This window comes from Rhipicephalus sanguineus, chromosome 9 (assembly GCF_013339695.2).
Source record: "Rhipicephalus sanguineus isolate Rsan-2018 chromosome 9, BIME_Rsan_1.4, whole genome shotgun sequence".
Lineage (NCBI taxonomy): Eukaryota > Metazoa > Arthropoda > Arachnida > Ixodida > Ixodidae > Rhipicephalus > Rhipicephalus sanguineus.
Genome location: NC_051184.2, coordinates 5,062,787 through 5,074,841, shown reverse-complemented (window position 1 = coordinate 5,074,841; position 12,055 = coordinate 5,062,787). Strand labels below are relative to the sequence as shown.

The 12,055-nt window shown below is 50.8% G+C and overlaps 1 protein-coding gene across 3 annotated transcripts in view; it reads right to left on the bottom strand.

Moving 5' to 3' along the window:
* The window catches only part of LOC119404476 (latrophilin Cirl), a 355,375-nt gene that overhangs the window by 166,860 nt on the left and 176,460 nt on the right, over positions 1-12,055 (bottom strand). The window contains exon 1 of one of the 3 annotated variants that reach the window (XM_037670982.2): positions 3,755-4,311. The exons of the other annotated variants lie outside the window; for them this stretch is intronic. Coding sequence (XP_037526910.1) covers positions 3,755-3,830 — 76 coding nt within the window. The 5' untranslated portion in view covers positions 3,831-4,311. Of the gene's footprint in view, positions 1-3,754; positions 4,312-12,055 lie in introns of those variants that run through there. 3 annotated transcript variants of the gene reach the window in all.

Below are 12,055 nucleotides of genomic sequence, written 5' to 3'. Positions count from 1 at the left end.
GAAATGAACCATGGTGTCGTGTCTCTCAATATGCAGTGCTGCCGGCAAACCTACACCCAGGTACGCAGTGTAAGCGGTGCCGTTGTTTGACTGCAAGAGGATGTAAGACTGGGCGAATTGGTTCAGGTGCATAGCTTAAAGCAGCGCAAAAGACGGAAGCACAAGACAAAGAGTATCAGAGGACGAGGTGCTGTGCTCTTGGGGCTATCCTACGGTCAGGGCCTCGTCCTCTGGTCTCTGAGTTGTACGTCTAACGCCTGTCTTGTAGGTCTCCGTGTTTTTGTATTTGTGTCTTCGCGCTACACTGTGACGTTCAGCAAACACCACTTAGCCCAATAACACGTCCTCCTGCTGACCCAACATTCCAAAGACGGTGCAGGCGCGACAGGCGACTGTTAATGTGTTGCTAATGTACGCTTCAACTAGCCGTGCATTGTAAATGGCAAGAACGTAACACGACCCGACGTATATTCACTTACAGATTTAAAAATTTTCACGGCAATGCGATCAGTGCAGCTACACGCGTTCATGACAAGCAGGCAGCCGAAAGGACTCTGCGTCAACGTCAAAAGTGAAACGTCCATGCCCCTCTTTCTTATCGCAAACTGTACATTCTCGAGATGAACGAATAGATTGCCGCAAAGTGCAACATCAAGTTACGCCTCACCGGCGAGTATGAAATGACGGAAGAGCGTTCTTCGCTCACGACGCGTGCCCACAGAACCGCAGTCTTCCTGACAGCGTGTGTTTGACGGGCCCGTTAAGAAGCGTCGCGCAAACACAAACAACGTGAAGTCATACACCCAAGAAAGGCCAGAGAGACGTCCAATCACTCCCCGGTACTGTCAGCGCCGCGTTACGCCGTCACCCATCGCTCGGGTGAGCGCGCCAAGACAAAAGGACAGCGTCGCCAAATACAGGGGGCGCCGCTAACGCTCGCCTCGACAGCGCCTCCTAGCGACGTCGCCGCGTGAAACGCCTTCTTCGCCCAAGATGAAAAAATGAAGAACGCAGGAACTCTTCTTCTTATCTCTTAATTCAATGGACAAGAACAAAAGCCATTCACGGAGTCAAGCAAGCCCCCACGGTGACGCCAAGTTCCCACACCACCCGACAGTCGGTTGACGAGGGAGTCAAGAAACTAAAAAGAAGTTTCCAGATGAGAACAATGAAGAGGGAGCCCCGAGCGCGAACGGTTTGACGCTAGGGTCTCCCCTCGCTTCCTCGGAGAACAAAAAGAAGACGAGCCGAAACGTCGTCCGCGCAGCCGCGACTTGACAAGCCATCGTTGGAGGCGCGTACAAGGGCGGCGAGCGATCATTATCTCGCTTTCTGACAAGCGCATTGCGAAGGGTGTGCGTGAGTGAGAAAGCACCCACGATAAAGCCCAGGGCGTTCCAGAAAGGAAGGAAGCTTAAAATCGTCTGCTAGGCCAGTACTTCTTCTGTGCGAAAGTAGCAGAAGTCCTGTGGGAGCTGACAGACAGACTGGCGTTCTTGTGTCCGGTCAAAGTCATGGCCCCTAAACGGGCAAGACGGCGGCTAGGCTTAGCAAATTTATATAGAGGGGCCCCCTCACTGGGGGGTTAAGTCGTAATAAGCGGTCTCCTTCCTTCATTGCGGTGTGGCCTCCCCGGCCAAGACGTCACACGGTCGAGGCCATGTCGTCAGTTCGGATGGCGGTGGTTCGAGGGGCGAAGTTGCCTCTCCTGATTGGGACCTAGCGTGGTGCGCGCAGTCTCTTTGCGAAGGCCGTGCAATTCGCGCTTATAAAAACACCCTCTGTGTCTGTCTGGGACCTCGGGAATAAAGTGCACTCCAATTGTTTGTTTATTTTTTGTCTGACTGTTAACTGAATGCACTGCGGACATTTCGAGTGAGAGTCCCGCGGACCCTGAGATTATTTGACAGAAAGTTAAATCTCTGAGATACCCGCCGTGGTGGTCTAGTGGTTATGGCGCTTGAGTGCTGACACGAAGGTCGCGGAATCGAATCCGGGCCGCATTTTCGATAGAGGCAAAAATGCTAGATGCCCGTGCACGTTAAAGAACCCCGGGTGGTCGAAATTTCCGGAGCCCTCCGCTACGGCGTCCCTCATAATCATATCGTCGTTTTGGGACGTAAAACCCCAACGATTATTATATTATAAGTCTGAGACCAATAATGGCGCGTATGGAACCAAACAAAGAAATTAAAAAATGATGAGCGGAACGGCTTTAAAAGAGGACGTAAGAGAAAGCTGGCCTGATATAATTATATTTCAAGATTCTCTCCAAATCGATACGATGTAGACATAACTCTTCGCGGAGACATTCTCTTGAAGTTGACTGACCGCCAACAAGCAGTCACTAAATATTTTAGTCGTCGCTAGAAAAAGGAAAAAAAAAGCATGCGCTACGTCGATGTATGCGACCCTTGGAAGTTGCGAACATACATTGCAGCAGCGTTTTGTCAGCGTCTCGTTGATATCAAAACCAAATTGCGAGTAATGCGCACAGTCTTTTTTTTTTTCTTTTGACGCGCTATATTTACACTGTATATCCTTCTCACTGGCCGTATAGAGCTTGCTCGTCTGTTCAGGAGTCGGCATGCGCTCTCTTTAATTAGTTGTAGCAGTATCGATTTCGAGGTTACGGCATATAACTCATGGGGGTTTGGAAGGTAATTAGACACTACAAGTTAAATAAATATAGTACACACCCGAAAATCGCGATTCGATTAGCACAAACCATCTCAGCAGTTCGATAACAGCTAGGAGAGGGCCGGGTATTTAAGACCTGGCACTGTACGACCGGGCCTGAAATATGCCACTAATTTTGTTAATCCCCACAGCTCCTCTTCAGCAGTTTCTTTTGTTCTTTTTTTTTCATATTGTTTATTTGACTAGAATAACGAAAAGAAAAATACCTAGTCCATTCTACCGACGCCTTATCGCGGACACGATCAGAAAGTCGGATAGAGAAGAGCCCAGAAAGTCGGCGCTTTCGGTACAACGGCGAGCCACTGATAACGTGCGTGGTCGCTGGTTTCCGAAGGAAAGCGAAAACTCAGAAACGATAGAAGAGCCAACAAAAATATAACTGCGGTTTCACGAATACGCGGTTTGTAGATGCACATGCATACCTAATGCCCGTGGTTTACAGCGATTTGCAGTCGCTTATAAACCGATCCTGCAGTCTGCGCGTTCTTTATAACTGGGAAACTGTAGTGCATTTTATTCGAACATTTTTGACGATATAGAGGGCAGAGAAAAGATTTTGCTTTTATTTTCAAGGAGTATACCCAAGAACAAGACCTACGCAGTCTTCGAAATTAATTTGCTTCATAAAATGCCTAAAAAAGATGGTCAATGGTTCTGAACCAAAGCAGTGATAAAGTTTACATTCGTGACAACTCTGTTCATTTATTACTTTTCTTTCTATTGCAGACATGAAGACCGCCACAAGATATGGATTGTTATCATGGCGTTGCATACACCGTAAATGAGTGCCCGAATACAACTTACGCGATGCGTTGACGGTACGATAAGTTACACAGGTTAAACGCCGACACAACTACCGTAAGTGCACCTCGCTTTGAATCGAGAGCTTAGCACGACACATCTGGAAAAAATACAAGTTTCACGAAAACGTGACACCTGTTTCGGCCTATATAAAACCGCACTATGTGTCGGTCCTGTACGGTTGCGTACTGTCCACGCTAATGCAAAATAAACCCAAGTTGAGCGCGATCACAGAGAAGCAAGCAGAACTCACCGGTCAGCACTGCAACAGTGGCATCGGCGATCAGCAGAAACACCGCGGCGCAAAGGAATCGGCGACAGGTCGCCATCGCGTCACAAAGGCACCCGGCGTGTATCCAAGGGAATCACGAGGATAACAATAAAATAAAAAGGAACAAGGGTAGTACGATCCGTATCACAAGAGGTAGCCGATCAATCGATCAATCCGTGGTGGAGCGAAGACACCCAACACAAAAAGAGCCGGCCTCTCAGTGCACTCCGACTCGTCGATGGTAGTGGACAGTCCCGCTGACACAAACGTCACAGGAGCAATACCGCGCGAGCTGGCGGTAAACCATCATCCCACCTCCCGATGATCGGCTTGATTGAAACGCCGCGCACTTTTTTGTGCAAAAATACGCGCGCGCGCTGCCCAAGCCGTTCACTCCACACCACCAAGCCGCGCGCGCGCGGCACACGATGAGAAGCACGGCAGGAAGAGCAACGGTACGTGGTCGATCCACCGACCGGCGAAGGAGCAACTGTGAGGGAAGCAGCGAGCACGTCTTCGCGCGGCTCCCAGGCTCTTCTATTTCGAGACCGCGAGGGTAGGCCGGCTGTTCGCGGTGGTGCACTCGTGCAAGGAGGTAAGGCAACGGGCAGTGCTGCTCCCGGGAGAGATTGTTTCCCCCTCCCACACGCGTGCTGCTGATGCGATGCGAGAACTTGTTCCGTTCCGGCCGCCCTTTCCGCGGCGATGAACGCCCCTGTAGTTTGTTCCTTGCTTCAATTCCACCCCCACCCCCCTCCATGCGCCGAGGAGGAAAGGGGGGATTACTCAAATTGAGGGGAGAGGGATGCCCCACCACGGCGCGAGCTGGTGGGGACCACCACCGGAATCATCTTCGGAAGAAACGGCCGTGATGTGGCTCCCTCTGGTGGTGGCTTGTGGCGGCACGCCGTTGGTTCGACGGTTCGATGCACCGACTGGCAAGTCAGGCAAGACAACGTCACGCGGCATCATGGCCCCCGTCCGGAGGGGGGTGCAAGAGGGGCACCTGTTCGTCCCCCGCCCCCCCGCTCCCTGTAATTTCGGATATTTTTCTATGCAGTAGCAATGCTACGCAGCTTGATTAGCACAACGGCCTTCAGAATTGCCAGCCAACTTTGCACGTTACACACAACTATTGACTAATCTTGCCGGACATGTCACGGCAGTGAAAGAAAAGCTGCTTGTGTTGGAGCCCCCCCCCCTTGCGGATTCAACCCCCTCCCCCGCAAAAAGTTCTGCGGACGTCCTTCGCAGCATGTTTTTCGGGTGTGTCATGATGACTCGTGAGATGCGCTCGAAGCGCGCGGCTTTTATGAGCCGTGCCGGAGAGATGTCGAACTCGTCGCTTTGCTGCCGGCGAACCGACCGCTTCGACGTGTTTGTTTGCCCAGCGCGCACGCGCGTGCGTACGAAAGAGAATCGTGTCCCCATCTGAGGAGCAGGAGAGAGAGACGGCCGACCGGCCGACCCCGGTGTGGTCTCTGCGGTGCGCGACGGATCGAGATGCTGATGGCCGGCACACCTGCTGCGCGACATGGCAGGCGAGCACGCTGCTGCTGCTGCTTCGATTTGGCCGGACCCTTTTCCTTACTTGGCCCGCGCCCAGCACGACCGAACTCCACGGGGTATTCCTTTCTCCCAGCCCGCGCGTTTCTTTCTTTTGAGTTCGGTTCGCTGCAGTGTTTCGCGATGGGACGCCCCGCGTTTAGATGAGTGCTGAGTTGGAGAACGGCTCCGAAGTAAGACGTAGTACGTGACTCCGCGGAGAGTCGTGGGTCGTCCACTTTATAGGCTAAACGCTGATAGGTGAAGCATCTATAAAGGAAGCGTGCGAATCGAATTTCTTTTGTCTCTAGGGTTCGACAGCTACCGATGCTGTCTTGTCTCGTCTCCGGTTTCTTTTCAGAACACGCAAGCTTAGCGAAGTTTCAGTAGCGCGTTAAGATTAAGGGCGGCGCCCAGATATCGTTACTGGGGGGGGGGGGGGGGGTGCACACACGACAAGTCCTCTCGGTGGAGCAGAGAGTCGGGAAACTTGTACGGTGTGTTTTGACTGTTTGCTCAAGGGGGGGGAGGCAGGAATAATTGGGGGGGGGGGGGCTGACACCTGCCCCCCCCCCCCCCCCATGCCCCCCGCTGGCGCCGCCCCTGTAGCGCGTCCGCGTAACGTCAGCAGAAATAGAAGTCGCACCGATGATTTTCGATTACGGGGCCGCCCCGGACGGCCCACACACCGTGATGACTTGGCATTCTTTTTCGCAGCGTTAGCTGCCAATCAAGTGCTACTATCTGTTCCTTCTTTGAACACTGAAGGGTATGCAGAACGGTGGCAGACAGTTTACCGGTAGCGGGCATCAAGCAACACGTGGCAGCACTAGCATGCACTCTTTGTTCTCTTTAACGTCCCGCCGTGAAGGAAGAGGGTCTCGACTCCTTCTCACGAAGTCCCCTGCAGCGGCACGTTCTAAACCAAGACGTCAGCGCTCGGTGGTACGCTGCCAAATCTGTCGCTCCTTCCTCAGGGCGCCAGGCATTCATCCTCCGACAAACAAGGCGTGCAAGAAGTCAGCGAGGCAGCACGGGAAAAACAAAAAATTATAATGTACAAGAAACGGCAGTATGAGTCGGCACGAACACTTTGCGGGAGCAAAAGAAGGGACCACGCTGTTTTTCTTACCGAGCAGTGCTATTATACTACGGACTATCTTTTGTCGGAGTACGAGACGCGTTCGACTGTTCTCAGACCTCGTCCGCGTGAAACGGTTGGTATCGCGGTGCCTTCGGTGGAGGGAAAAGTATAAAGCAAGTAAGGAAACAACGGCGCAAAGGCGGGGTGGGGGCTCGAAGGTTTAAAAAATTAAAAAAGAACGGTGTCTCCCAGGTCTCAGAAGACATGGAGCCGCGTCGTTTCACGTGAAAGTAAACTCTTGACTCCGCGGCACTCGGCGAAGGTCTTGTGTTCGACGTTCGGTTCTTCACAGTCGCAAGCTTCTTTGCTTGACAGAGTAACCGGAACGAAGAGAAGAAGCCGGAGAAATAGACAGCGAAAACAACATATAAAAAAGGTCAGTATACCGCTTCGCACTCCCTGGGGTGCGTAGAGCCCGCTTTCGAGACGAACAAAAGGTCAAGACGAGCCGCGCCAGAAGTCCCTTATATATTTTTTTCTTTATCTGCGCATAATCCCTCCTTTGGCATTTCCCTTCACAGTAAATTTCCAACCGGCTCCTCTAGAGCGCGCACTCTCGGGTCGACTGATGAGCTCCCAAAGTGAATTAGTGTCTTGGGGCTATTTCTAGCAGTCCTGGAACGGAGGCGGGCGATGCGGGAGGGGTGGGCAGCTAGCTTTCTTGCTCGGGGCGTGCGAGCCAATGTGGGAGGTGCCCGCCCACCCCCTTCCTTCGTCCGCCCCCCCTTTCCCTCCCACGCAAGCACACACAAGGCAGGCAAGCGCACGTGGCCAACTCCGTGAGAGACCGCCAGGAAGGAAGGAAGGACTCCCATGACTGCTGCACCTGGGAGAGAGGCTGAGCCGTTGTTGTCACGAGAGCGTGATTGCACTGTTCCCCTGGTACACAGACTAGAACCTCAGCCCCCGTCACTTCGTCCTTGTTTTTGAAGCGAAAGCTATATATGTCAAGAACTCAAGATTTGGCGAGACCTTGTAGTCTGCCTCAACACGAGCGATGCAAAAAAAAAAAAAAAAGACTAAAGGTGACGTGCTACACAAGTTCATGTGTGTGTGCAGTCGGTGTACCAACAGTCACATGGCCTGAGTGCAACGATGTCATCAAGGACGTCACAGATCGCCCGAATCAGTGACTTCACTTGACGACCTCATCACACGACAACATCGCTTGGTCAAAGGCGGGTCGATCACGGAGACTGTGCGAAACCAAGGGAGGTTCAGAAAGGTTGCAGTGCCTCTGATCCCGGAGACAGTACAACATGCGCTTTGCGTTGTGACTGCCACAGCCATGGGAAAAGCGTATGAAGGGAAACCGCCTCACGGGATACAGGAAAGCAATTGTGCGCATTCTAGCGTACAGCCGTGCACATATGTCGGGGCTGGAGGCGCGTTCGTTGAGCAACAGTTCGTCTCCACTGTTTCAGTTCGGCAAAAATCGTTCCTTATTCGTCCACGAGATTGGCACAATTTCTATTGTCTCTGTCTTCGTTGTCGTTGTCTCTGTCTTCTGCTGCGTGATTTGGCTGGAGAATTCTCAGCACTGCCCGCGGGGAAGGAGACATCGTCTACGGAAGAAGTATGTCGATCTCCGTTGTGAATGGCAAATGCGCGGTGGTAGGAGAAAACGTTAGGCCAGCTGCGGCGTGAGCTCTATCGTGAGAGCGCAGTAACAACGACAATGGCAGGGAGGGAATGTGTCCGAAGTAGTGATGCAGAACTATCGGTAAATTGACTATCGATAGCATCGATAGTTTCTTTGAAACTATCGATAGCGTAAGCAAACTATCGATAGTACTACTATCGACAAACTGTCGGTACCATCGTAATACCATCGGTAATATTACTAGCGATATTACTGCCACGCGTGTTTATTGCATTGTTTTGATGTATTTGGGTTTCACCCACAGACTGTTTGCAGCGTCTGACGCAGACCGCGCGATTGTTTGAGATCTTCGCGATTGTTTCAGATCATTTTGTTAAGATTAGGCGCTGGACGCGAATATTCAAGTTTATTCGAGAGCTTACGCCGGCACCAGCGATAACGCTGGAAGGTTCGATGACTGATGTATAAAAGACGAAGCGTTCCACCGATTATCAGATACTCGACGACCGGCGACTGTTCTTGGCGCTATCAGTGCACAGCGTGTATCGCTTGTATTTTAAGTTTTGATTTTATGGGTACAAGTTCGACCAAATAAAGAGCTTCGTATTTGCCAGTCTTGCTGCAGCATTCTTCACTTCCCAACCACGTGACAAACTATCCATAGTGGTGGGAATAACGATGCTGTTGCTGGCTGGCCACATTGTCAAAATATTCACGATAGCCTACTATCAGCTTCGCTTAACAAATTTTTGGCGAGAGAAATCAATACCGCTGTGAAAATAGCGGCATATGTCCATCAATATGTTCATATTCAAAAGCAACCAGTTACATCTTACAATCAAAAAACTTAGTTCTTGCTAATTTGTTTATTTTGAAATCATAAAATGCAATATAAATTTGAAGCCTCGCAGTTCCATCCCATGTAACGGCTTCCTTTGCGCTACAGCTGAATAGTTTGACTTTATGATCGTGTGCCAGAGAAGCACTGTCGTAATGAACACAAGCATGTCAACTTTCTTGCCCTTCAGCCTGCTCCTCCGGCTCCACCATGTAACACGCGCGCGGGGAACCTAGTTTATTCTGCAATGAGTTCGCGCTGTTGATTTTATACTATCGATAGTACTTACTATCGATAGCGCTATCGATAGTATTTTTTGCCATCGATAGTTCGATAGTGACACAGCTGTCGATAGTATCGATAGTGCCATCGATAGTTCTGCATCACTAGTCCGAAGACACATGCCACTCCTTTCGCATTGCTCGCGGTTTGCGCCGCCGTGGGAGCGGCGACCAGCAGCGACTTGTTTACGAACCAGTCTTCCGTTCTTTTCAGAACATGCGCAGCTTCCCGTTTCGGCGACCGCTACCGGCCGATAGACGCCGGCCTGTTTGCTGAACTTATCGGTTCTTTCTTGGAACGAGGAATAGGCCCTTACCTGAAGTGGCGCTTAATGCGGTGAAGCTAGGATGTGCCCAACTAACTGTCACGATTCCAGTGAAGGCGCTGAGCCACTTGCACGATCGTCTTTACGACTTGATCCCACATCTACATTTTCCACGTCATTATGCAAACGAATTTCGCTCGTAGCCGCTGATTGGGACAGGAGAAAAAAGAAACAAGAGGACCGCGCCGTCATTGGTTCATTGTCTCATGGTACAGCTCTAGGCTTAAAGTTCTAAAATCGCTCGTCTCGTCCCTCGTTCTCCCATGTGTTTTAGATTTCCTTTGTAAAGCCTTACGGTTCTCAGTTTGTTTATCGCCTTCGAATTGTCTGAGAAGGGGTCCGCCAGCTATATGCTACTTATATGTGCAGAGAACTACAACAGGAGAAAGCGGTGCACACTGTCAAACACGATGCCTTGTTATCCAGATGCACGGAGCTCGCCCTTGGATAACCCTCAAGGCTCATTCACACCTGCGACTAGCACTGGTCGCGCGACCATTTGCGACTGCAAGTAAAAAAGCGACTCAAAGCGACCGATGTTCATACCTGCGTGCGACCTATATATGTCGCCACATAGAATTCACGTCTGCTCGTATATAGCTCGCATTGCCATTGCCCCGTAAAATAAGCGGACGTCCTGTTCCTGCGCATGTGATTGGCTCAGAGCTTTGCGACTGCAGTCGCGCGACTGAAAAATCGAGCAGCGAGCGACTGAGTCAAAGCAGACGCTTTGCGACCAAAACGGCCATTTGCGACCAGGGGCGTAGCCAGAAATTTTTTTCGGGGGGGGGGGGTTCAACCATACTTTATGTATGTTCGTGCGTGCGTTTGTATGTGTGCGTGTATATATACGCAAGCGAAATTGAAAAATTTCGGGGGGGGTTTGAACCCCCCCAACCCCCCCCCCTTGGCTACGCCCCTGTTTGCGACCATTTTCGACTAACTTAGTCGCGCGACCGTTGCTAGTCGCCGGTGTGAACCAGCCTTCATTTCCATTTCCGCACCGGCTTTGCATCTAGAACAACAGGCTGCCGTCGATTTCCCGCTGCAGCCACACCTTCCTGATTTTTTTTTTTTTTGCTTTTCATTTTATACTTTTCGAGTGCGGTGCGGCGACAGATAGGACGTTGCGAGCACCGCAGCCTCGACGGGTTTGCTTGTTATGTACGACTCGGGGAGGTTAGTTCTCGGCGAGGAGGTCAGATGGCGCGATACGAAGAGAGTTGCACGCCCTTCGCCGCACCGCATTTGCAAACATGCGTGTGGCATGCAGGTCGGCTGCGAAAGTACCGCGTTTTCGGCGAACGCCACTGCTGCATGGTCGCATTGGCGAACGTGTCTGCTGAAGCGCCACTGCAAGCAGCATTGACCAGAGCTCCGCAGAGGCCGGTCAGGTCGATGAATAACTTCGATTACGTTTTCATAGTTTCCGCTCATCGACATTATTCATCTGCTGTACGTAAGCTCCGCTTTTTGAGGCACTAACTTAGGAAAACGCCCACGCCGAGGCAAAGCTGTTCGCGTGCAAAATCTTGCTGAACTTCACTTTTAGCAACTAAATTAGCAGGCTCGCTTGACAATAATATTCCTAAAATAATCGAGGAGAATCCGCGACATTGCGGCTTCTCTTCAATTAGTTGTTGCTAGTTGCTGCTCCGCGAGTGGTTGGGACATTTATAGTTGATCTAACCATTCAACAACAAGGTTGCTAGTAGATCCGAGTTGCTGGTATATATACGCGGGCAGGCTTGGTGCCCTTCAATTCGCGTTCCTTAAGGCATCGTCACGATCACAACTTAAAACCTTATTATACACGCTTGAAAGGTTGGACTCCACGCGCGGTCAAATATTGTGATGCATTTGACAATTTGAAGTTTTTTCTGCATGCTTTCGAGTCTCTCTTTGGTGCGTACTTCTTTTCTTTTATATAGGTGAATGTCTTAGTGTTTGACCTATGATGTCTGGATTGGTCCTGTTCGATTACTTATCTTTAAATTTCTGCACAACTCTGTCACCATATTAACGACTTTGCGTAGTAATTAGAACTGAGGTTGAAACAACGCGGCTGGAACAAGGACACAACAAAACAAATACCACAGCACTTGTCCTGTGCTACTTCTTCCTTCGTGTCCTTGTTCATGTCACTCGGTTCCGTTCTCACTTCTAAATATGAACCAACTAGCCCTTATTAAGTTGTTACTACTGAACTGTAATTTTCAAGTAAACCCCAGTTGCTTCGTTTTCTTGACCGCAGTAGGTCTGAATAAATAGGCATGGTTGCCGCGGTTTCAGTTAAGCACTAAGAAATATCGTACCGAGCTAGCACAGGCATGCATACAAGAGGATAGCTTTCGCCTTCCAGTCGTCCTAGACAAATGCATAAAGGACCTCGCGACTTTTTGCACGACCTCTTCTTCATGGGCATCCCAGACGTCACTCTGCCTCCCCACTGTCTCGGAGCTTCCTTTCGCAGCGTCGTCGGAACTCCGCGGGTCACGTCGAGAGACCAGAGTCGACCCGCCTTCTTTGTCTCGCCGGGCACGGCG